General features: G+C 50.3%; 1 protein-coding gene across 2 annotated transcripts; it reads right to left on the minus strand.

Annotated features, from left to right (window-relative positions):
* Nucleotides 1-451: 451 nt before the first annotated feature.
* On the minus strand, nucleotides 452-25797 carry LOC122370001 (leucine-rich repeat-containing protein 58-like). Of its 2 annotated transcripts, none has more exons than XM_043345214.1 (7): nucleotides 25583-25797; nucleotides 19024-19441; nucleotides 18257-18364; nucleotides 17484-17559; nucleotides 3192-3332; nucleotides 2704-2893; nucleotides 452-2300 (listed from the first exon to the last, which is right to left on the minus strand). In XM_043345214.1, exons 2-7 carry the CDS (start codon nucleotides 19428-19430, stop codon nucleotides 2095-2097), a joined length of 1128 nt encoding a protein of 375 aa, XP_043201149.1. In that variant the 5' UTR covers nucleotides 19431-19441; nucleotides 25583-25797; the 3' UTR covers nucleotides 452-2094. The 2 variants fall into 2 exon arrangements, with proteins under 2 accessions (XP_043201149.1, XP_043201148.1); XM_043345213.1 differs by lacking the exon at nucleotides 25583-25797 and adding an exon at nucleotides 23274-23604.
* Between the last annotated feature and the right edge of the window lie 156 nt (nucleotides 25798-25953).

The following is a 25953-nucleotide window of genomic DNA, read 5'->3' on the forward strand; positions in this document are numbered from 1 at the left end:
GGGAATCAATCCCGGATCACGCCATTCAGCGGTTGCTACCCGCGGACTCTCGAGCCGGTGTCGATGCGAAGAATCAATCCCGGGTGACGTCATGCCGGCCCTCGAGTTCCCAACCAAGGAGCTCTCAATGTCCTCCGCAATAGAGCGTCGCGCCGGCCCGGGGGCACCCTTCAGACCTGGCGCTGGGTGGAGGGGGAGAGGGGTACCGGGCGGGATGATTGAAGGAGCCAGTCTCGACAGCATTCGCCGGCGGTACTATTGGTAAAGATAAGGGCCTAGGCGACCTGTAGTTTTGATGCGGTGAATACCCTAAGCCTCGCCACAGCTCGGGCCGAGTGCACCCCCCCCCCACTAGAGTTGCGGCGAGGATAAGGGTATCCGAGGATAACCGCATCCGAACTACAGGTCGCCTGGGCCCATCTTGAGACCCATCGTACATCCAAAGACGGTGCAACCTCAAGAGACCATGTATTTTGTCTCATTCCACCAATGGGTTACCACAGTCCGCCGATCGCGGTACACTGCCCGGCGCCCGCAATGTTTCACTGCTGGTGTATACCGGGTGAGGCAGGCGTCCCCGACAGACGGAGCTCCCGCCACAGAACACGCCGCGGCAGAGCCGTGGGCGTCAGTGGAGTCCGACGACGCACAAAGAGTTAAACAGCGTCAAACCCCGCAATAAACTAACAGCACAACGCTCCCAGCCGGATATTTTGCGGGATGCGTGCGACCGTGTCTAAATTAACGCCGGGGGCAAAGTTTTTCACTACCTAATACAATTTCAGCTTTAAACACCGAAGTTGCATCCTAAACTTCAAATGACCTTAGCCTCAACCCAACAACGGTACATGATCATCCACACCACACGACGAGTACCTACGGGATTTCAATCCTCCACATTGCCATCAACCACTACGCGACGGTACCACACCATCCACACCTGACCGTGGGGAGAGGAGCATACCTGATGCCCTACCATTTCACCTAACAACGCTAGTAACAACATATCTCTCTGCAGGAAGGACCTGCACTATGGAAGACTAGACGAGCACCAAATCCTCTGTGTCGACAATAAAAAACGTATCCTACGGGCTACGTTTGCTTCCTATAACCGCGCAAGGCACTAATGCAAGTTCCATCGACACTCCTTTAGGTATGCTTACAGATCTTGGATAACAGCCATTCGCGAAAAAAAAACGCGTAATATTCACCCGGCCGAGGTTATCCACGTGCCGAGATTCGGTAATCCACAATACGGGTTGAACGACGGCTAGATCTGAACATGGAATATCACCAGACATACCGGAAATTAGCACCGAAATGTTAACTTGTTTTGACAATGGTAACTGCCATTTTTACTAACCACGACAAAGAAAATTGTCATGGTCTGATAAAATTCTGCAGCGGACAATGACTAGCGATTGGGCGTGTGATTGTATCGAGCAGGAAGCCCTCTGTGTGAACCCTCGTGTGAAGCCCACTACTATGTCACGCGCAGCTCAAGAGTAGCCAAAACCACCGGATAACATGGTCTTACAACACAGCACAGAACACCACACACTTCCCGACTGCCACCGGCCCAAAACAGCACCAAACAGCCAGCAGGAGCCCGACCCGGGCCGCAGCCACTACCACCTTCACCGCCGAACTTCAGTAACACCACGGCACACACCAACGCGCCCGCGCCCGGCGGTCACAAGGGTTATCTGGTAACACTCCACACACCTCCCATATTAGAGCAGTGATCGGTCCGTAACTTGTAGCGTCTGGCGCGTATCAGCTCCTCAGGCTTTTCCGCTGACCGGAGGGGAGGGGCATGTAGGTCACACACCGATCCTAGCCGAACAGAGCCGGAGCGGCTAACCGACTCAAACCGGGGCAACTGACCGATCCTAGCAGAGCTGGAGCAGCTATCCAACCCGAGCAGGAGCAGCTATCCAACCCGAGCAGGAGCAGGTAGCCAACCCGAGCAGGAGCAGCTATCCAACCCGAGCAGGAGCAGCTATCCAACCCGAGCAGGAGCAGCTATCCAACCCGAGCAGGAGCAGGTAGCCAACCCGAGCAGGAGCAGCTAGCCGACCCGGGCTCCGGCAGCTAGCCGAGCAGGACGCGTCGGAGCCGGCGCTGCCGCCAGCCGCCGACCTCGTCATCGGAGTCGGACTCGTCCGAGCGCTGCCCCCGCTCGGTCACCTGAAGCCGCTCGCAGTTGGACGAGCACAGGTAGCGCATCAGCGGGATGTGGTACATACCGCAGAAATCCACAAACTGTACGTCCTCCACGCGAGTGTCGAAGAACACGCCTGTCAGAGCAGGAGAGAAAAAAGACTGTGTCAGACAGGGTGGCAGAATAGAACAGCCTCAGAGACGGGGCGTGTAATAACTAATGCATAGACAATGCGTACACAATAATCAAGTTCATGTGATACTCGTAACGCCAATGACAAACAAAAAAATCAGGCAGCTAGCTTTCAATCGGTCAGCATCGCCTTGCACGATTTCATGCAACAAAGAAATATGAGCTGGCAGGCAAAAAGAGGTTATGTGCCCTCCTCAAATCTAACTTAAAAACACATTTCACAAGAAACTCTTATTTCTCATACACCCTACTCTAGTGGATGCTGCATACATCCTAAACCTGTTAGGAGAATCAAAGTAAATCCCGCCGAGGAACCCTACCAGTCGGTCAGTCGGCGGGCCGCTCACCCTTGCAGCGTTTGTTGACGCAGTGTTTGGCCGAGGCCAGGTGTTCTATGAGCGCCGCGGGCAGGTCGCCCGGTCCGTACGGGATGTTGTGCAGCTTGACACAGCGCGCCGCCAGCTCCAACAGAGACGACGGCTCGTACTCGATGGTGCCCACAAAGTCGCGCACCAGCGGGTTGTCTCGCAGGCTCAGCTGTGGGAAGGAGTGGGCGAGGTTTAAATGGTGTTCATCATAGCGAGGTACAGCGGGGAGAGGCCGGCGATACAGCGTCTTGTCAGAGGCGTGGCACTTCCTAGCGACATACGACTGTGTCAATAATTTATCAGCGTCAGCCGAGTGTAAGACGCGGTTCACAATCCCCAAATCACAAACAGGTAAATCGATTACCAGTAAGCGGTAACCAGCTCATCCCTTGACGACTCAGAGATCATCTGCCCCGTTTCCGTCGCCCGGCGCTGGCCGCTCTCCGCCCGGTCGCGGGGCCACGCACCTGTTTGAGGGCGCGCAGCCGGACGATGGAGCCGGGCAGGGTGGACAGCTGGTTAGCGTGCAGCAGCAGGGTGCGCAGCCGCGGCAGGCTGCAGATGGACTCGGGCAGCTCAGTCAGACGGTTGTCGCATAGCACCAGCACCTGGCGGACATTAACAGAACTTCAGGTACGGGAACTGATCACAGGTGACGCTAGACGAGGTAAAGAGCAGGAGCTCCGACACGACGGCCGCGGTGACATGAAAATGGACTCAGTTGATCAGGGCCCTGTTTCACCGGTGATAGCAGCACGCTGCTATCACCGGTGAACGTACGTGTGATAGCAGCACGCTGCTATCACACGTGTCAAATTGGGTTTCCATGGAAACATCAATAAAAACCATGGCGTCGTCAAACTGTGTGATGTCATCAAATATTGCTGCTAACATCTTCACGGCCGTGCGATCAAACAAATGTATCAAACGCAATTCAACGAGACAACAACTCTGTTCCAAACGCAGCTCACGGATTACACGAAACGTCATTAGTGTGACCTCATCACATTACGTCAGCTCGCGCAATTTGATAGTAGCGTGCTGCTATCACCGGTGAAACAGGGCCCAGGCTTGAGGCTAGTCAGTATGGACGCGGCGGTGAGCTGGCATTACAAAACAAAGCAAAGTGTGATAAAAAATTGGTGACGATTTCACAGCTTACTGCCCATTCACCCATTTGACCTCTGCTCGATTGTTTCTATGCCCAGATAGGCGACACCGATTTCAATCTAAAAATCGCACAAGAAGCCACCATGAAGCCACATGAGCTCTGCGCACCTGTGACCAGACAGGTGTCTGTTTCACCTGTGTATATTGTCAAAACGATAGGCAAGTTCGAACACCACGAACTAGCCCCTACCCGCACCGCTTGGTACTTCAACATCGACGAGCTAACTACCCAACATCCTTTCACAACGAAGGAGAAAACACAAGAGGGTTATAGTAACAAAAACTGAATGGATTGAGGGTGGTTCCGAACAAAACAGCTGAGCTGATGACATCGAAGATCACGCAAAACAAAAGTCTGCGACGAGCGTTATTATAGAAAAGCAATTGATTACAGAAAGTAGCCAATTGCTTTCAGAGGTGACAGTTGCTGCTAGAAAACTCTGAAAATCCCATGAAAGGAGAGTTTTCACGGTAGCCCACGTCTACAAGCCAGCGGAACAGTTGGCCCCTGTGTAGCCGTGCGTAAGTGGGTTTGACCGTCTTTGCGTAAGCGGGTTTGACCGTACCGTGCGTACTCAGTGACCGTACCGCGCCCGCCCCTGCGCACACGTGTCCCCAGAGCACGTTTTACGAGGCTATTAAACAAACCACCACCGTCGGCTGCTACTATTCCATCGACCCTGGGATGTGCCGCTCGTTACGTAATCGTAGGGAACCGGCCACTGAGGGCGCTACGCTGTCTGTCTGTCTGTCTGTCTGTGTGTGAGTGTTTGTCTGAGGTATGCCTAGAAGGGCCACATCGGCAAGGAAAAACAATGGCTCGCTGGAGTGTATGTCAGTCACAACAGACGGCCACGGTAGTATCAACACACGTTTTGTCGAGTCACAGCCAGCAGACACGCCCAGTGCCCCAACTGACCAGACAAGCCCGTCATGGAAAGTTACTCGCGGGAAGATATATGGATGGCTGATGATGAGGGTTCAGGGTCGGTAGTGATGCTTCCGTTGCGCTGGGCGCTGCGCAGTGGTTGGATCTGAACTGTGGCCAAATGTAGCTGATAAGACCGACAGCAACAGGGAGCAATGTCGACCAATGACCGCCGTGAACGATTCATCCTCCGGACGTAGCCTATCAACAGCGGGGAAACAGCGGCCCGCCCAGCGGCTGCTACCGACCGCCATCGAAGTCAGAATTGAGGGAGACAGAAATGGAGACAAGTCGACAAAGCAAAAACGATACAGACCGCTGAAGACAAGTAACCACGCACTGATAGATCACAGGCAAAAGCAAGCGATCAGCATTCACAAAAGGTCGGTGCCCAGTCGGACTCCATTTCTATCGGGGAACCGTTCCCAGTGAACTCAGCTATAGGTTAAGGTATTCGACGGATCTGTTTGTTCCCAGAGGTCACCAGTCTCCCGGTGGACCCCTCAGCCACAGCCCACGCCGTGCAAGCTGCTCGCGGCGTGGCAGCCACGTGACCCCCACGTGATGGCCGTCCACCGGTCACGTGACGGTCGGGGGCGCGTCTGGCTGGGCGGCTCGATGCCAGACGGCACAGACCCGAGTCCCGAGCGGGCGGGCCAGGCGCTCTCACGGACGGACGCCGCCTAAACACCGCAGGGCGGGATTGTTTGGACACGTGCCGCGGGCAGGTGCCAGCTCTCCAACAGGTGTCCCCACAAAAACGGATGATGGTCATGGTAATCTGGTCCGGAGTTAGCCCGACGCGATTGGTGCTTGACGCCCGACACCAATGCAGAAAAGTTAACATGGGTAAATAAGCCTTCTAAAATGTATCTAAAATGACTAATAGACAGTTTCGCAAACAACCGGCACATTCAGGAATACACTCTCATCCTCGTAGACAACCATTTCTGAAATAAAGACTTCCTATGTGGTAAGAAAGGGATCTTCTGCCAAATTTCACAAAAGAATCATACGAGTGACATCAGGGTATGAGTGCAGTGTCAAATGAGTCCAAGTGGAACTGGAAGACCGGGCTGGACGGGACGGGATCTGCCGTCGTGGCATGACTTGGCAAAGACTGTGTTTGAATTAATCTCACCAGACCGCTGAGCTTAAGTAGGCATAACCACTAGCCAGCGCTCAATTTCAAGCCAAACAACGCTTTTAAGAAAACTACATATTGCCCTCTAAACAATGACATAGGATATCGACCAAATCCGATAATACTACCGGGTGTTCATTAATGAATGGAATAAAGTAGCTACGTCACGTGATAACAATAAATCACGTGAGCGCATTTTTTTCCTTGTAAATATGAAACATAGGTTTTATCATTTTTAATACATGATAACCTTAATCACAGCGTTATCCAAACGCTTATGAATGGCTCTGGTTTCGAAGAGCCCAAATCGGCACTTCAAGACAAACTCGCCGTTCAATTATGAACTAGCGGGTTGGGTTGTGGAGAATTGTGCCGGGTTGGAAAGTCTTACCGTGGTTAGACGGGCTTTCCGCCTTAAGCTCTCTCCTAGAAAACTAGCAGCAATACCACATACCACATCTGAATGCTTTTCAGCGTTTAGTGGAGAGATTTAGGATGGTTGCAGCGACACGGCCATGTGTGCGCTCCGGGCGCCAGCCGATGACCCCTGGTGAAATGGAAAAGGTCAAGGATTTCTTCCGGAAAAATGTCACAGCTCATGCTCGGCAGGCGTGCGAAGAGCTTAAAATGTCCATTGGAAAGGTATGGAAGATCCTGATTCTGTCATGATTGGCCTCCCTCGATCGAGGTCAACGATCGGATCATCTCGCGCGGAGGTACCCATCTGCACTGGCCCGCATACAGTCCCTACCTGTCCTGCCTGGATTTCTCGTTCTGGACCCAAGCTTTGAATCGCATGGTAGAATCGGATGATGATGATGATGATTTGGTGTTTTAGGGCGCACCAGCAACGAGGCTATATGGCGCCCATATCTAACCAATCTTCCTCAAAGTCGGGGGTTAAAAATCACCTGAAGCCCGGAGGCCGTGATGAACGAAAAGAGGCGAAAGGAATCGAGAAAAGGGGAGTCGTCGCGGAGAAGTGTTCTCAAAGAGAGCTGGGGGCCACGCAATCCAAAAAACCGCAATCGCTCAGCGTCCAGTCTCGGGCACTCGACCAAGACGTGTCGGACCGAAAGTCGGTCACCACATCTGGTACAAATAGGCCTGGAGCCAACGCCGATAAGGAACCCATGGGTGCCATAAGTGTGCCCGGTACGAAGCCGGCAGAGGACCACCTCCTCGCGTCGCGATCTGCGTGAGGCCGACAACCAGGTAGCTAAACCTGGCTTGATACGTAAAAGTTTGTTACCGTGGGATTGGCTCCAGGCCTCCTGCCACTTTCCGAGGAGGAAAGAGCCCACCGCCGGTACAAAGTCCCTGGCGGGTAGAGGGAATCGGCGGGAGCACGGATACTGCGCAGCATGGTTCGCAGCTCGGTCCGCCCGTTCGTTGCCGTGAATACCGACGTGGCTAGGGATCCAGCAAAAAGACACCGACGTACCCTCTCGGTCGAGGGCTGTCACACGAAGAAGAATCTCCTGTGCGAGGGGGTCAGAAGGATAGAATTGTGACAAGGACTGGAGACCACTCAATGAGTCAGAAAGAATAACATATGACCGAGCGGGATTAATCTCGATAAAACACAGGAGTTTGAGGATAGCGACCAATTCGCAGGAAAAAACGGATGCATGTTTAGGTAAGGTAAAACACCGCACAGCGTCGCCGCAGACGAAAGCACACCCGGCACCGTCATCAGTCTTTGAGCCGTCAGTATAACAGGCTATGTAGTCAGAGTACCTTGAAATATGTTCCAGCGCACGAGCCTTTAAAACAGCTGGAGGGATGTCGCCTTTTCTCACATCGGTGAGGGAAAGGTCCACCTTTGGCGGGACTTGTCTCCACGGTGGGACAGATGGCCACTCCTTACGCATGACCCCCCGAAGTTTAATTTGAGCTTCCGAGAGCAGCGATTGCATACGAGAGCAGAAAGGGGGGTAGCGGACAGTACGTGCACCTTCTCCGGTTCTGAAAAGCGCCAGGTTGGCACGTGAGAAAACTGCATCATAGGCAGGGTGGGAAGGCAACTGGCGGAGTTTTATGGTATATCTCATGCCCAGTAGCTGGCGACGCAAGGCAAGAGGTGGCTCGTGGGCCTCTACAAGGAGGCTGGCTACTGGGGTGGTCCGGAACGCACCAGTGGCAATACGAAGAGCAGTATGGTGCACAGAGTCCAGAATACGTTTCGAGGTCTCCGTGGCGTTATCGTATATAAAACAGCCGTAGTCTAGTCTAGAACGGACAAGAGCACGATAAAGCAAGAGCAGTGTCTTACGATCCGCCCCATAGCAGGTACGCGCAACACATTTCAAAACATTCATAGCTCGAAAACATCGGTCGCGGAGCTCTTTCAGGTGAGTGCGGTAGGTAAGACGGCTGTCTATTACCATCCCAAGAAACTTCACCTCCGACTTCACAGGGATCACTGCACCCCTTAGCCTGACAGAGAAGTCAGGGCAATTACGGCGAAAACGGCAAAAGTGGACACCTACAGTTTTGGCTGTCGAGAATCGTAGTCCGTTAACAGCACTCCAGTTTTCTAATCTTTTAATTGCCAACTGGAGCTGTCTCTCTACTATACGTGTGGTTGCACCACTGGCCCAGATAGAGAAGTCATCCACAAAAAGGGCACGGCCAATGGAAGGGGGCAGGTGATCGGCAATATCGTTAATCATTACCCCGAACAGCACAACACTTAGGACTCCTCCTTGGGGGACACCGTTGACCTGGGGGAACTGCTCTGAGAGGTTGCCACCGACACGGACTCTGAAAGACCGGTTAGATAAAAAGCTGGCGAGGAAATGGCCCATTGTACCGCGTATACCGTACTTGAAAAGCTTTTGTAAAATACCGAAACGCCAAGTGGTATCATACGCAGCCTCAATGTCGAAAAACAATGCACCAATGTGTCGCTTCCGCCTAAATGCGCAACGAACCTCGGTATCAAGGGCTAAAATGTGGTCTACTGTGCTCCGATACTTTCTGAAACCGCACTGCGAGTTAGATAAAACACCTTGTTCCTCCAGAAACCAGACGAGACGCGCGTTTACAACTCGCTCAAGCAGCTTGCCCAGGGCAGATGTCAACGCAATAGGGCGGTAGTGAAGCGGATCAAGCCCGCTTTTACCAGCCTTCAGCACCGGGATAATGATGGCCGTCCGCCATGTTTCGGGGTACAGCCCTCTTTCCCAGAGCGCATTGAAAAGATGGAGCAATGCTTCAAGTCCCGGTGACGGGAGACGCCGAAGCATCTCATTGTGTACAAGATCAGGGCCTTCTGCGACACACTTCAGGCCACCTATAGCGGACTTTAACTCTTCCATAGTAAAGGGATCATTGTAGCTAAAATGTTGTGATGTGTTAAAATTGACGCCAGTCGATTCGCACCGAGCACGATGGCGGGCGAAGTCGGGGTCAGAACAGTCACCGACACAGCGGTCATGTAACGCACGGCCTATTTCGTACGCTACATCAGCTGGGTTCGACACATTTCTGCCAAACACACTCAGAACAGGAAGAGGGGATGAGGAGAAACGACCTGATATACGTTTTATACGGGACCAAACCTCGGAGATTGGCGTGAATCTGTTAAGCTGGCTGATGTATTCCACCCAGGATTCGTGTTTAGCTTTCTTGACCGTCCACCTAGCGAACGCTCTGGCTTTTCTAAACGCGATCATGTTTGCGGTGGTGCAGTTATGCCTGAAAGCGCGCAGCGCTCGTTTCCGCGCTCTGATGGCGTCTCGACACGCATCGGACCACCATGGGACCGGCCGGCGAGAAGGCGCCCCCGATGTACGAGGAATGGATGCCTTGGCTGCTTCAATGAGTAAGGAGGTGAAATCGGTTACTGACAGATCATCTGTAGGGTCAGATGAGAGAGCATCCTCCAAGCACGTTTGAAATTTCTCCCAGTCTGCCCTCCGCAGGTTCCATCTCGGTGGCCGGCAGCCAACCGAGGGCCGCTCACGCAGTTCAAGCCATATGGGGAAATGGTCACTACCAAAAGAGTCCGCGTCCACTCGCCACGTAAAAAGCGGCACAAGGTGTGGACTGACAAGGCTGAGATCTAGAACTGATGAATGTCCCGACGGCATGGTGAAATGGGTAGCAGCACCAGTGTTTAAAACACAAAGGCCCTCCTCGTCTATCAAGGACGCTAAAAGTCGACCGCGTGTACACACAGAATCACATCCCCATGCAGAGTGGTGAGAGTTAAAATCACCCAGAAGCATCACAGGTGGAGGGAGCTCGGCAATTAGCCGGCGTAGTTCCAGAAGAGGAAGAGCTGCGCCAGGGGGACAGTAAAGTGAGCACACAGTGATGTCACGCTGGCCTAGATGAATGCGGACCGCTACCGCCTGAAGGGGCGAGCTTAAATCAATACATCTCGCAGGCACGGCGTTATGGACCAGAACCAGAACACCTCCGTGCGCGACGGTTTCAGTAGCAAGGTCCCTGCGAAAAACCGAAAATCCTTTCATGGGGAACCTGGACTCAGATCTGAGTTTGGTTTCTTGGATGCAAGCAACCAAAGGTCGCTGAGAGCGGATTAGTGCTTGCAGTTCTGGAGTGCTAGAACGCAAGCCTCTGCAGTTCCACTGCAGGATAAAACGTGTTATTGCTGTAGTTTTGAGCGCTTGGGGTAAGCGAAAGGTGTCTAAAACTGGCGACTTTGACTTGAGTTAAAAAAAAGGCGGGGACTTAAAAATGCTCCTCGCCACCGGGGCCCGGGCCACCGCCAAAGGCTACCTTTGGATGGCCCTCGCGGAGCCGTCCATCGGCCGACCTAGGCCGGCCCGTAGCTCCCGGTTGAAACTTCAGCCGCGAGTGGGGGCTACCATCGTTTGACGGAGATAACTCCCACGGAAGTGTGCGCTTCGTGGGGCGGCCCGGGGCAGGCGGCGGCCCCGCCGGTCTCGGCTCCGATGGTGGTGTGCATGGCGGGGGTCGGGGTCCCGACCCCTCGCCCGAGGCGGGCACCGGAGGGGCACCAGAAGGACGCTGTGAATGGGGTGGAGGGAGTGGAGGAAGTGGAGGGGGTGGAGGGGGTGGTGGTGGCGGTGGGAGCGGGGGTGGGGGAGAAGGTGGAGGGGGCGGAGGAGGTGGAGGGGGCGGAGGTGGAGGAGGGGGTGGAGGGGTAGGGGGAGGTCCCATCAGAGGTGACGGGGCCGCCCCCGGCCCACCAGGACCTCCACGGACAGAGGACGCTCGACGCTCCTCAAGAGCCTGGGCCATCCTCCGCCCTAGTCTGGCGTCCTGCTCAAGCCGCTCCTCCCGACCGCGGCGCAGAGCCGCCATGACTGCAGTCTCCCTGGGCGGGGGTCGACGGATCTCCGGAGACGTGAACGGGGTCCGTTCGACAGAGCGCGGCGGTGGGGGCGGGCCCCGGCGACGACCCCGGGCGAGGGTCCACTCACCACCCCGCGGCGTGGCCGTATCCTCGGGGGCGGCTGAAGCCTCCACCCCCGCCCCAGTCTCATCCTCTCTTCCTCCCCCACAGGAGGGGGACGAGACTCCTCGCCTCCTGCTTGGCGACGTCTGCGTGGCGGAGCACGACAACGCTTTAGGGGGCTCCTGTTGAACTGATGAGTTGCTGTGACTGTTGGCATCTGGGACAAAGCAGAAGCCGAATGACTTCAGAATCGCTATTAACTGACCGATGCTGTTGTTGGTATCAGTTTCAGTGGGGCAGCGCTGTCTAGAACCGTTGGCCACACTAGCATAAGACCGCTTGGGATGGAGGGCAGCAAAGCGGTCTCGGGCCTGACGAAATGACAGCCTTTCGGTGACCTTCAGGGACATTATTTCTTTTTCTCTCTGGAGGGCCGGGCATCGCCCATCAAACGAGGAATGTGGAGTCTGAGAGTCGTCACAATTGACGCATCTCAACTCGGACGACGAACATTCGGCACTGCTATGGTCATTTGCCGCACAGCTCCCGCATGCTGGTCTGTTCCGACAGCTGTCTCGAGTGTGACCGAATCGGAGACACTGAAAACAACGCATGGGACTCGGGACATATGGTCGAACTTTCACGGACAGATATCCTATCATCACCTCCCTCGGCAGTTCCAGCGAGTTGAAAGTCAAAATGATACTGTGCGTGGGTGCGAGAGCGCCACTTCTCTTGGTGTAGATGCGGCGGGCGGCGGAGACCCCAAACTGTGACAGGCCTTCGGCGATCTCGTCGTTTTGCATGCCCTCCAGATCGTCGCAAAAAATGACCCCTCGGCTGGAATTTTTCGTGCGATGCGGCGAAACGCTGACCGAAAGGTTTACTTCCTTCCTGCCCTGCTGATCCTTAACTGTGTATGTGAAGTGAGTAGCTTTCAGGGCCCTTTCCGCCTCTCTATCGTCAACAAACTCTACTTCGATGCCTCCGTCTCTAAGTTTTTCACACCTCGCAATCTTACCAAATCTGTCACAGCCCTCTCGTCTCTGAAAGGGAGACAGCGACGCGAGTTTTCGTTCGTCGGATGTGAATATAAGAACTTTTGGTCGTGCTCCACCGACTGCACTAGGTGCAAGGGGTTCAGCCGAGGCTGTGGTCCGTGGGGGTGCCAAGTGAGAATCCATGGAAAGTGTAATTGTTTCGGTCCCGCAGCCTCCCACCCACCTCGGAGCCCAACTGGGGGACGGCCACACTCCCCCGTAGGGTGGTGGTCCGCCAGGAGTACTGCAGGACTATACGGGGGCCGGGACGCCAAAAGCAGCAAGACGAAGCCGCCGGGTACGGGGCCGCGTGAGCCGCGGCCGCCGCAGAGCCATGCGGCGCGGGACCGGACCTGATCCCGCGCGCGGACATGGATACGGTGGCGCTAAGCCCCGCGCTGAAGGAATCAGGCGGCCCCTGCACCCGGCGGCAACCCCCCGCATACCCGTCGCCCAGCCCCCTTGACCCCGATTAGCCAGTGCTGCACAGGGCGACGCCTGACCGGCCGATTTCCCTCATGCGAGGCCAACATGGGGCATCCCGCAGATCCGGGGATTGGCGCCAAAGGCATGTGTTGGAAGGCTGCCCCGACTAACCCGCAGGGCAGCCCCCTCAACGCCCAGACATCCTCTCCCCGGTCTTTGGGCCGAAGGTACGGCTAGACCGATAAAACCAGGGGAACCAGAGAACAAAGAAGATGAGCGAGTGCAAAAAAAAAAAAACTGGGGGAAGCGTGCGAAACCGATGAGGCAAGCAGCCTGCAAGACCGGTACAGCGTAGGAAAACTGAAAACGCAATCAACGCGAGTATCCGCAAAAAAAGGCAACAGACAGGTACAAAACAACCAAGAGCAATTCACGTGAAAAGAGTGCAATGCAGCAAACTGGCAATGGAATCGTGCACAAGGAAGATAAGCAAGTGTAAAAAAACCACAACAAAAAAACTGGGGAAGCGTGCGGAACCGGTGAGGCAAGCAGCCTGCAAGACCGGTACAGCGCAAGAAGACTGAAAACGCAGCCAATGCCAGTGACCGCAAAAGAAATATGGGCAACAAACGGGTACAAGACGACCAAGAGCAATTCACGTGAGAAGATGGCACGATTAGAGACTGGAATCGCATTATGCAATGGAATCGTGCACAGAGAAGATGAGCAAGTGTTAAAAAAAAACTGGGAAGCGTGCGAAACCGATGAGGTAAGCGACCAAATGAGTGCAAACCAGCCAGGTGAGAAGACGGCAACGAGGCCGACTGGCAATGGCATTGGGCAAACATCAAATCCAGCAAATGTGGGCAAAGTCAAGATCACACATATGGCAATCAACGCGAGTATCCGCAAAAAAGGCAACAGACAGGTACAAAACAACCAAGAGCAATTCACGTGAAAAGAGTGCAATGCAGCAAACTGGCAATGGAATCGTGCACAAGGAAAATAAGCAAGTGTAAAAAAAAAAATGGGGAAGCGTGCGGAACCGGTGAGGCAAGCAGCCTGCAAGACCGGTACAGCGCAAGAAGACTGAAAACGCAGCCAATGCCAGTGACCGCAAAAGAAATATGGGCAACAAACGGGTACAAGACGACCAAGAGCAATTCACGTGAGAAGATGGCACGATTAGAGACTGGAATCGCATTATGCAATGGAATCGTGCACAGAGAAGATGAGCAAGTGTTAAAAAAAAAAAACTGGGAAGCGTGCGAAACCGATGAGGTAGGCAACCAAATGAGTGCAAACCAGCCAGGAGAAATTCGCGTGAGAAGACGGCAACGCGGCCGACTGGCAGTGGCATTGTGCAAACATCAAATCCAGCAAATGTGGGCAAAGTCAAGATTACACATATGTGTATCTAGGGCTGAGGGGGGGGGGGGGGCGCTATTCCACTTCACCCGAGTGTGTCCGTGCGGTGCGTGAGAATGCAGAAAAGGCAACCAATGAAAATGCTCGCAAGAAAGCTGGGCAACAGACAAGTGCAAAAACTTAGTGCAAACCACGTGAGAAGACGGCAAGGCAGTATAAGCTGGCAGTGAGGAGAAACACCCGGAAGGAGCGGAACCGGGCGCAAAAAAGACACTCATCAGACACAAAGGGAAAAAAAGAAACCAAGAAAGGTCTGACTTGTCGTCTATCAATCCAGGGTCGAGTCCGGTTGTAATCGAGCATGAGTCAAGCTGGGGCCGAGGGGGCGCTACTCCCCTTGCTGGCGGAGGTCAGGGCCGCCGCAGGACGCGGGCCCAAGGAACCCAGGCCACCGCCAGCCCCCTGCGGGGCCAATCTTGCAGAAAATCCATCCGACAATCAAATCAGAGCCGAGGTCAAACGCAAGTCAAGCTGGGGCCGAGGGGGCGCTACTCCCCTTACTGGCCGAAGTCACAGCCGCCGCGAGGCCAGAGCCCAATGGTCCCGGCCAAGCAACGGCTCTGACCACGGTCAGCCCCCTGCGGGGAACTATGGTCAGCCTTTACTTATTTCCTTGAGGTCACCAAACCCAAGCCTGCTTGAACGTTCAAAAGAACGAGTTCCGTGGAATGGGGTCTGTCTGCCCCTGCCTAACCTAGAAAAACTCACCAAACAATAAATAAGCAGGTCAAGGGTCAGGTAAAGGTCACGTGGCAGGTCAAAAGTCAAAATCAAACGTTTTAACATTTTTGGCATCTGCAGGCCTCATTGGCACAACATCGTCTCATGGATCTCATGCACAACGCACCCTACGAAGAAAGTGTGCTTGCGGCCCACTACATCGGTCAATGTCAAGGTCAGGTCAGGACACCGGTCATCACAAACCGACCGTTGAATATGGTGGGTATTATGGTTGTGCGACACATTATTTGGAGTCACTGTTCACATAACATGCCAAGAAAAAGTCCCCCATACAAGTGATTAGAACTCGAATTTCATAAAACTTGAGGTCAAGTCTGAGTAAGGCTGCAAGATCAGATCAGAGGAGCCCAAGCTTCAAAATGGGTCATTCAGAGGAACATGGGTTGGTGCCAGTCCATTTTTCCTATCAGGCAACAAATTTAAATGTATAATAGTTTGTCAAAAGAGCGGCGATCCAATCTAATGACGGTGCCCTCCATTCCACGGTGACCTGAATGCGCCTCTGGTCCGCGGTACACGTGCTCGCGAGAAAACACGGCGATGCACAACTCACAAGTGCCATGACTAGGTACCACGTGCGCACACGGATCCATGACTGGGTGGCCACTGTCTGAATAGTGTAAAGGCCTTTCCAAATTTTCACACTCCGCATTAACGTTACGCAGAGTAGGCATAGTCGTAACCGTCGTAACCTCCAAAACCATCATGGCGGAACCCTGCTGCCATTCAACACCGAAGATCATATTTTCTCGCATGCACTGGCTCTGAAGTCTAAGGCACGCAAACCAGTGACAGTGCCAGAATCTGGATGATACAACACATTTGGAGACACAGACAGAAAAAGCGAAGTTAGAGACGAAAGCATTACTGGCATGGGTTTGGGTACTCACCGAACGATTGAGCCCCACACCTCCACGGTTCAAGCGTGATACTGCTCAGTCCCAATATCTGCAATTTACTTCAGACTCTTCTTGATGGAATCTTCAATGTTACAAAACTGGCAGTATCAGTTAGGAACCCATCCCTACTCTATGGGAGCCAGTTCCCTTCTGAATCGAAATGCGCATTCTGCGCGACGCCGCCACTGCGCAATGTCTGGTAGAATCGGAGCCGGAAACAATCAAAGAACTGAAAAAGGTCGTGGAGGACTTCGCCAGAACATAAACGAGGAGCAGATGAGGAAGATGGTCCGGCACACACAGCGCCGGGCAGAGCCGTGCGTAGCGGAGTGAAGGTGTTACTTTGAGCACTTCCTGTAGGAGACACAAGTGGCAAGCGGTGATCGCGATGATGTCATCATAAATGCTAAACCCTCTTGAAAATGCATTGTGTGATTTGATAACGTGAGATGAAAATATATCTTTCTGGTGCCTACCTACTTTATTCCATTCATTAATGAACACCCGGTACGTCACGTTAGCATGGGCCTGATGCACCCAAGACGTAAACACGATGGTTGGAATGCTTGCCTGCCATTACATTTGTGTCCGTCATAGCGTAGGGTGAGTTCGGTACCCCGGCCCTGACTGACGTGCAGTTATCTCCAACTGGCCAGCTCAGCTCGTGTGCTGCCGTCCGGCGCGGGGGCCAGCCGGGTCCAAAGGTGGGGGACAGCGTCTGTCGCGCCGCACCCGGCCGGCCGGACAGCCCGGGCCGCTGGACAGAGGCGCTCGCACACACTGAGCGGTAGGATCCGGCCTCTAATGGAGCGGTGGACTGTGCACGACATAGCAACGCAGAGCGGTGTAAATTCACTCACCAAGACGAACGACATACCTTTTTACGTCGAAGCGTTTGCGCCCAATGAATTTCGTACCCAGTTGCGCCGCACTTCGATCTCTGCAGTCCTCAATGCACCTCATGTATGCCCAGCCGGTTCTGCTAGTTTGAAACCACGCCTCACTCCGTAGCCTATCTTAGTAAAGAGTGAAAGAGTCCTCGTAGCGTCCTCTGACCTATACCCACATATCCAGTCTTTAAAAAGAAAACAAAAACACCCTTCGTAGCTCGCCCCAAGGCTAGCTGCTCGACGTGTACTTACTTCATCCTTCCACACCTCGTGCTGGGCAGAGCGGCACGCTCCCGAGTATTTGTTTATATGCGGTTCGAAAAGTCCGTGGTCGGGTGATGGGTTCCGTTACAGATCCGCCTGTTCACTCTCAGAGCCAGCTCTGATCCCGCAGACATGCTACGTCGAGCTAGACTAGTTATAGGAGCTGCAGCGGAGGTAATGAGAAATGAGTGTAGCTGTCCAAAGCAAAAGTAATAACTGGGGCAAAATTATGGTGATCGCGAGAGGGAGGCATACTAGGAAGTACATAGACGTCAGCAAATTAACATTTATCAGATGATTGGTAAATACACCGCGGCAAGTATAAACAAACGGGACTGCGAGCTCATGCCGTCGAACCGTGCAGCTCCGTGTCTGGTCGGTCGGCAGCCGATTTGGCCGGGACGGAAAACTAATGCGAAACAGTGTGAACTGACCTGTAGTATGGTGAGGTTTCCCAATGTTGCAGGAACTGAGGTGAGGTTGTTGCCACCAAGCTGAAGAACGCGTAACCTGAAAGACAGGTCAAACACAAGGCATTAACAAAGTCGCCGGTGCAGCAAAATCGACACACGCAACATGTGGTGACACTGATGATAGAGAGGTGGACACATTGCAAAAAGTTGAAATTGTAAAGCAAACAGCGAGATCACAATCACACATTCGCATGCATAACATAACTAGTTTGCGTCTTGACAAGAAGTTTACTGATCTCAATTTGAGGGAGAATGAGCCTGTAGCACGACAAAACACAGAACACACGTGAACTTGGTCCGAGCCTTGCTAAAAACAGGTGACAAACCGCCACCGCCCCCCACCCCACATGTGCTGCGCGCAGAGGTCATTGACAGCAGCCAGGTTCAAGGCCACCGGCCTTACACTGTGCGTGCGAGACACAACAAAACACACTATTAAAATGTGGAGCAATAACAAAACGTACTAACGCATTATCACGTTATTACCTTACAACCTTGCCGTTAGTTGCCGTAATTCTCACTCACGGAAGCATAGCGCCCGTTATCACCGTGACAGCGATCGAGATCGTCATGAACAATGAACATCTCACAATCCATGTTCACTGCATGCAGTGCATTCGCTGAGCATCCCGAACTGCAGCTGCCGCCATTGTTCGTACTCGGCGCAGTGTCAGGCGCCACCGCAACCCTGTACACCGTTCGCGCCCACACTCCCCTCTGTATCGTACACTTACCTCTGCAGTCGATGGATGTTCTCAGGGACACACTCGAGCTGGTTAGAGGCCATGTACAGGTCGGACAGGTTGGCCAGCTCCAACACCTGCGGCGGAACCTGAGTGAAACTGAAACAGAAAACAACGTCGAAAACGGTCATAGTCACTCATAAATTATAGTTATCGCCCACCGTATAGCAGACAGCAGACTATGGAGTGTCTAGCTGTAGTATATAACATAAATTTGGGATATAACTGCTGTCTAGCTGTAGTATATAACATAAATTTGGGATATAACTGCTGGCTGCAAAAGTACAATAATGAAATAAACATTGACTGTTCGTTACGGAGTATGGTTTTAACTCCCGGATAAACTGCCCAGCCTGTTCATCGGTATTCACATTCACAAGGACAGCTACGTTGCATCATCCGACACGGCGTTCACAGGGAGGAAAAGCTGCTGGTGACCAGCAACCTTAGTTGACTTTTACACAATGCAAGAATTTACGCCGATGTATATGTGGTGTTACGCAACAAGCTCTGTCTAGCAGGCACGCGCTCATCGTCGGGTTACGGTCACATCCTCCTGTTATGTAACATAAGCCGCGGGCGGGTACAGCCACGACCGAGTTTAGCGACATCGACAACGTTCTTCAGACTACATGTCCTATCAAATGATGGTAATAGTGTCCCAATCACCATAATAAGTCCTGATGATACCCTTCCTCTACTGTTTGAAATGAGATCCTCGATATTTGCCAATTTTTGCACACCCATCAAGAACTCACTTGTTTCCACTGATGTTCAGCTCTCGTAAGTGCCGCAGCAGGCCAAAGTCCTTTGGCAGGGAGGCATTACCCAGATCATTGTGCTTGAGAACCAGGTTTGTGAGTGCTGGCAGGGCCAGGATGGCATCAGACACCTCAGTGAGCTGATTGTGGCTGAGGTTGAGCATCCGTAGTGCGGGGAAGGCGGGCAGCAGGGTGGGAAGCCGGGTCAGTCTGTTGTTTGCTGCGTGCACTGCCTCCAACTCAGCCCTCTGCGATGGTGGCTGCTCGGCAAGACGTTGGTGCAGCTCATGTCCATCCAGGTCCATTCCATTGAGGGTGACGCTGGTCAGCATACTGAGGAGCTCGCTATCGGAGGCCTCCGACGAGTAGACTGACTCTGCAGAGTACACAGACTCGATGTCCATTGTGCAGCTGTCTGTGGATGAAAATGAACAAAAAGTTAGCCGTCATGTTGAGTGTCAAGTCTACTGACAAACACTTAAAACTTATAGGTACCCATCACCAGTCGGGGAAACTGTCACTGTGGTAAAATCTGCCATTTTTAGCAGTCTGCTATTTTTAGCAGAAATCTGCTAAAAATGGGTACGGACCTGCTAAAAATGGGTACGCACGTGACGTCATCGTACCCAAATATAGCAGATTTGGGTACGGACCCATACATAAACAGATTTGCGCACTACTTGAAGCAAATGCGCATCAAATGCCTGGCAGATTCATGATGAGAATAGTGCTGAGAGTGTCCTCTTCTATTTTCTTTCAAATCCGACTATTTTTTAATAAGATATTGCCATTGGAAGATGAATGCACTGAAATTTCCTAGAAATTGGTCATTGTTTTAGGTATTTTATGTTTCTTCTATTAAGAATAGACAGAAAATAATGTTGAAAACAAAATCTAGCAAAAAAAATACATAAGGTTGAGATTCATTACTAGAACAGGCCATCACTATAACAAACACAATTTGGCATGATTGGTTGACACACATGTTATCAAGGTCATACCATTGAAGGGGTAAATAGCTATGTAGGCATATTTTAATAGTTAATTTAGCCGTTTATGTGGTTTTTTAAGATGACCCTGGCCACAGTGTTTCTTATAATGGTAAATTTGGCACATAGCATTGCCTGGTTTTGTTCAAACAGCAGCTTATGCCCTGCTGGGTCTTGGCACGACTTTTCAACCTTAAAGGGACTATCCCACCTTCTAAAATGTTGTTAAAACCAGTTAAATTGTGCCCGACTTTATAGATTGGATGACCAGGAACACGGTTCTGGCATTTATTTTTCATTAAACATCTTAGGCTTCCCATATTCCAAACACAAACTTTCAAATATGTGACGTCACAGCCCAAAATTACCTCCTTCCCCAGGCCACATTACTGTCATAAGGCTGATTCTTTTTACTCTGTAGGCACCACAGCAAAGTTCAGACCAAGTTTTAAGCGATTTTTCAACGAACAAACCCATTTAAATCAGAATGACTAAACGAAGTGACGTCACACTAACGGTCGCTCCATGTTGAAGATAGGGCCTTGTACGAGGCCCATTTTCAAATGAAGGGAACGAATTTCTTCAACACCAAGAGGCCGCGGGGGTTGCAACCTAGATAGATAGTGGTTTCTGAACCTCGCCGCAAACTTGGCTATCTCAACTCAAACCCCATGTTAAAGGTGGGATAGTCCCTTTAATGGTTAGGATGTCATTTAAGTGGTTTAATAATCCATGTTGGTTAAAAATGTTACCTCCATCTTATTCTCCAGACTTTAAAGTGTATGTAATGACCAGCTATTTTGAATCAAGACAATTCTTTTTTGGGAAATGAGTAGAAGTTTGGCACAGCCTAGCAGTCAAACACGTCAGGCTGCAGGCTGGTGGTCAATTATTTACTTTTTTCACAAGTTTTGTTCCTCAAGATGACTATTATTTTCAAAAATCAACATCAAATTGCCAAACCTAAAAAAACATTGGTGTGGGTGTGTGTTTATTTGTTGATCATTATCATTGCATAGTGATTGCGTGACCAGATGAATATTGAATGTTGCATGGTGTGAGTCTACCACAGATCTTACGAGGGCCATATGGGTAATGGGGCTTCACGGTTTAAGAATCTGATGTTATTTCTGTATGTGTCTGCATGCTTTTGCCTGTTTGAAATGCATACTGTCTCTGTCTTGTCTGGACGTGCTAGGACTTAGTAAACTTTGATATGTGGGGTACATGATGACACGTATTGCAGTAATCAGACTGTTTTCAAGAAACCTTCCACACTTATGAATGCTGTAAAAAGCTCTCTCCCTCGCTCTCTGTCTCGGTCTCGGTCTCAGTCTCGGTCTCGGTCTCGGTCTCTGTCTCAGCCTGGTCAACTGTGCCATTGCCTTAAGATGGTGCTGCTAGGCAACAGTGTACTGCCTCCTCTGGTGGATGGAGTGGGCGTGGGGTGCCAAAGCTCAGTTATACATGTACATTTCACCACCAAATGAACAAAAACTCCAAGCACTAGAAAACAACGTAATGATGCGAGTGAAAGAACAACAGGAGCGGGTTGAAAAATCGATCAAGGAACAGGTTAATGTGGTGCAGAAACTGCCAGAATACACAGCAGAACTGAAAACGAGTGCCAAAAATCTGCAGAAGATAGTTGAAAACAAGGCAGAACAGGATGCTCGAGAAAGGAACATACTGCTGCACAACATAGAAGAAAGCCAGTCTGACAATCCAGAGCAAAGAAAACATCATGACACAGAAATATTTCAAAGATTAGTGACTTCACTGACAGGCAAACAGGATGTAGAAATAGTCAACATCTACAGACTAGGGAAAAAACCTGAGAACAATGAAAATGAAGGAATGAATGCACGGAAGCGGCTGATGCTGGTGAAAGTGAAAGACAGAGAAATTGTTAATGAGTTGATCAGGAAGAGAACAAAGTTGAGAGAAGTGGGCTTCCTGAATGTTTACCTGACCAGGGACCTCTCGCCTGAAGATCGTGAAACTCAAAAAAAGTTGAGGATGGAACTGGAGCAAAAAGGAAAAACAACCCACAAAATCTTTCGAGGCAAGGTCGTCCCTCGCTAGCGCGAAGCAGAACCAAGATAGAAGGTTTTTAAAATGTATGTACACAAATGCCAATAGTCTTAAAAACAAGTTGAGTGAGTTGAGACTGCGTATTGATGAAGGCAAACCAGATGTAATAGGGATTACGGAAGTGTGGACAAAAGATGAAATTGTTCTACAAGGCTATCACCCTGCCTACAGATATGACAGAGAAGAAGATCAAAAAGGAGGAGGTGTCATGCTCTTTGTTAAAAGTGACCTGGAGGTGTCAGATTGCCCAGAGCTGAGCAGTCCCAATATATAGTCTGTTTGGTGTTATGTCAAATTGTCATCCAAAGAAAAACTGTTAGTGGGTGTCTGCTACAGGCCACCAGCCAGTTCTGTTGAGTACAATGAAGGATTAAACCATTTATTGAAGCAAACTCCTTCAACACGAACCAAGCATATATTAGTAATGGGTGATTTTAACTACCCGCAGATTGATTGGGATACTGGCTCAGTTGATGGTTCTGAAGGATCAAGTCAAGAAAGATTTTTTGATGCTGTCAATGACTTGTTCTGGTTACAATGTGTCAACTTTCCCACCCGCTTCAAAGAAGGAAATGAACCGTCCTTGCTAGATCTAGTATTTGCAAATGAAGAAAATGCCATTGAAAGCATTGTGGGATCTGACCCACTGGGTAAAAGTGATCACTGTGTTATCACATGGGAATACGTCTACATTAGCAAGGGACCAAACAGAATGAACCAAGACAAACCAACCCGTAGAAACTTTAAGAAAGGTAATTATGCTCAAATGTCTGATGACCTTAGTCAAATAGACTGGTCAACTCATGAAAACATGGGAGTAGAGCAAACTTGGAGCAAGATAAAGGATATTGTCAATATCAGCATTGAACAACATGTACCCTTGTCACATCAAAAGAACACCATACCTCGTAGTCCGTGGTGGACTAAACGGCTTGAAGCGGCTGTAAAGTTAAAGTACAGCTTGTGGAAAGAGTACAGAAGGACTAAAGCTACAGAGGACTACAAGAGATACACAGTGCAGAGAAACAAGACAACTAGTCTTATTAGACTAGCAAGGTGTCAGCACGAAACCAAGATTGCTGAACATGCAAAACAAGACCCAAGTAGTATATCAAGGTACATAAGGTCACAACAGAAATTGAAGCCAAAGGTTGGACCACTTACAACTGAAAACGGTACATTGACACAGAGTGACATGGAAGCAGCCGAAGTGTTAAACAAGTTCTTCCAAAGTGTATTTGTTGAAGAAGACGATTCTGAAGTTCCAGAATTCCCAGCTCGTGTACAGGACGAAAATATCCTGGAGCATATCGAACTAACACTACAAGAAGTGCACAGGGAATTAGAAGCCCTAGATATCAACAAGTCGGCAGGACCAGATGGCATACCCAACAGTGTAATGAAAATGTGTGCAGATCAAATGGCTGGACCACTGAAATGCCTCTTTCAGAAAACCTTGGACTTGGGCAAGCTACCAGTTGATTGGAAGGAAGCAAGGGTAACGCCGCTATTCAAGAAAGGGTCAAAAAAAGCCCCAGGAAATTATAGACCCATCAGTTTAATAAGTCAACCATGTAAAGTTTTGGAGAGAATAGTTAGAAAACGCATTGTTGAACACCTGGATGACCATGACCTGATCTCAAAACACCAGCATGGTTTTACAAAGAGAAGATCATGCCAAACCAACTTGATTGAAGCAATGGAAGAATGGACCAAAACATTGGATGACGGACATGCTTTGGACATAGCATACTTGGATTTTCAGAAAGCGTTTGATACGGTACCGCATAGAAGGCTAAAGAAGAAATTGTATGGCTATGGAATACGGGGAAGACTGTTAGACTGGATTTGTGACTTTCTGCACAACCGCCGACAACATGTGACTATGGGAAATAGTACTTCGAACTCAGTGGATATAAAAAGTGGCGTACCACAGGGTTCTGTTTTGGGTCCAACATTGTTTTTAGTTTATGTCAATGAGTTGCCAACAGAGATCAAAAGTAGCATAAAAATGTTCGCTGACGACGCCAAAGTGTATCGACCAATCCGACATGATGATGACGTAGCTGCACTGCAGGCCGACCTACAATCTCTGTGTGCGTGGTCACTGAAATGGCTACTGAGGTTCAATGTTGCCAAGTGCAAGATAATGCATTGTGGTTTGTCAAACCAACATAACCGGTATTACATGACAGAGAATGGTTTGAATAGAGAACTTAAAGCAACTACCCTGGAGCGTGATCTTGGCGTGATAACCACAAGCTCCCTCAAAGCAACTGAACACTGTTATCAAGCAGCAAATAAAGCTTCTTCAGCATTAAGATTACTGAAAATTGCTTTTGCTAGCCTCAACATGAACAACTTTAAGCCATTGTACACATCCTATGTGCGCCCTCATCTTGACTACTGCCTGAGTGCTGTCGGACCCCATTTAATTCAAGATCTTAAAGCCTTAGAGAAAGTCCAACGGCGTGCTTCGAAACTGGTTCGTGAAATCAAACATCTTCCATACCATCAACGACTGGAAAGGCTGGAACTACCTACCTACCATTGAAGAGAGACTCAGCAGGGGTGATTTGATAGAAGCTTACAAGATCCTAACAGGTAAACTCGCTGTCGATCCAAACCAGTTTTTCGAGAGGAACTTTGATGACAGGACAAGGGGGCACCACCTAAAGCTCGCAAAAAGAAGATGCAGCAGTCAAGCACGGGCCAAATTCTTTGCAAACAGAGTGGTTACTGCCTGGAACAGTTTACCAGAGGAAGTTGTGGCTGCAACATCTACAAACCACTTCAAAAATCTGCTGGACCGACATCGGGCTGCTGCACCCTGACCTGTCATCTTGTCCCAAACCAGTATGATGTGGGTCCTGAATAGACTGTGTCTAAACCTAACCCACTACATAAACCTAAACCTAAACCTAAACCTAACCATTAATCAGTAGATGCATAGATATATCTTCTGCTACTTTTAGCAGATGCAGCTGCTAAAAATAGCAGTTTCTAATAATATTTGGGGCTTCCTGAATCAGCAAAATTTACAGCATTGTTCCTTAAAGTTTTTAGGCAAATGATAGGTTCATTTGAAAATGTGAGAATTGTAGTATAGACATTGCATGCAAAATAGTGTGTTTCTGAGTGAAAGATGAATGTTTGACCAGTTTTCAAACAGTACTTTTTACCGTACCCATTTTTAGCAGATTCGTACCCATTTTTAGCAGAATTCTGCTAAAAATAGCAGACTGCTAAAAATAGCAGACTGCTAAAAATGGCAGATTTTACCATAGTTTCCCCGACTGTCACTTCCTATAGATCAGTTATACAAATGTTCAAAAATTTTCATTCATTCATTATTATGTAAATCAGAAAAAAATCGTCATCAAAGCAAAATGTTTATTCTAAATGTTTGTAGTAATAAGCACGGTGATAAGTAGAAATGTGAAATTTTAACAACCCATCCTGAGCCAACTCACTTAGAGTTTCACTTCAACTTTGATTTCCTTCAGCGATTTGGTACCAATCGGAAAGAGGTGAAATCACGACAGTTTTGCCGCAAACTTCATTAAAATCGTCAAGTCCTATCACTATGACACATTTTGGAGTAGGGTCAATCCCGACACACGACAAAGCAAGAAATGCCCGAGAGGTGTCAGAGAGAAAAATGGACGCTGGGGGCGGGACTCTGTCACGGCGCGACCCCCGCGTTTCGTGTAAACATCAAGGATCATGCATATTAATCGTAAAACACGAGTTTGGATGATAAATGACGTATAGCGCAGTAGGTGAAACTTCTATACTGATAGCACCTGAACTTTAAGTGAAGCAAATATTTCAGGCATATTTT

The sequence above is a fragment of the Amphibalanus amphitrite genome, unplaced genomic scaffold (genome assembly GCF_019059575.1).
Source record: "Amphibalanus amphitrite isolate SeventyFive unplaced genomic scaffold, NRLGWU_Aamphi_draft 001089F_arrow, whole genome shotgun sequence".
Taxonomy (NCBI): Eukaryota; Metazoa; Arthropoda; class Thecostraca; order Balanomorpha; family Balanidae; genus Amphibalanus; species Amphibalanus amphitrite.

Coding starts and splice junctions, on each gene's coding strand:
- LOC122370001 (XM_043345214.1), bottom strand. CDS start 19,430: ATGGACATCGAGTCTGTGTACTCTGCAGAGTCAGTCTACTCGTCGGAG. Junction 17,560..18,256: donor AACATCCATCGACTGCAGAG/GTAAGTGTACGA, acceptor CCTGTCTTTCAG/GTTACGCGTTCTTCAGCTTG. Junction 2,301..2,703: donor CGTCAACAAACGCTGCAAGG/GTGAGCGGCCCG, acceptor CTGCTCTGACAG/GCGTGTTCTTCGACACTCGC.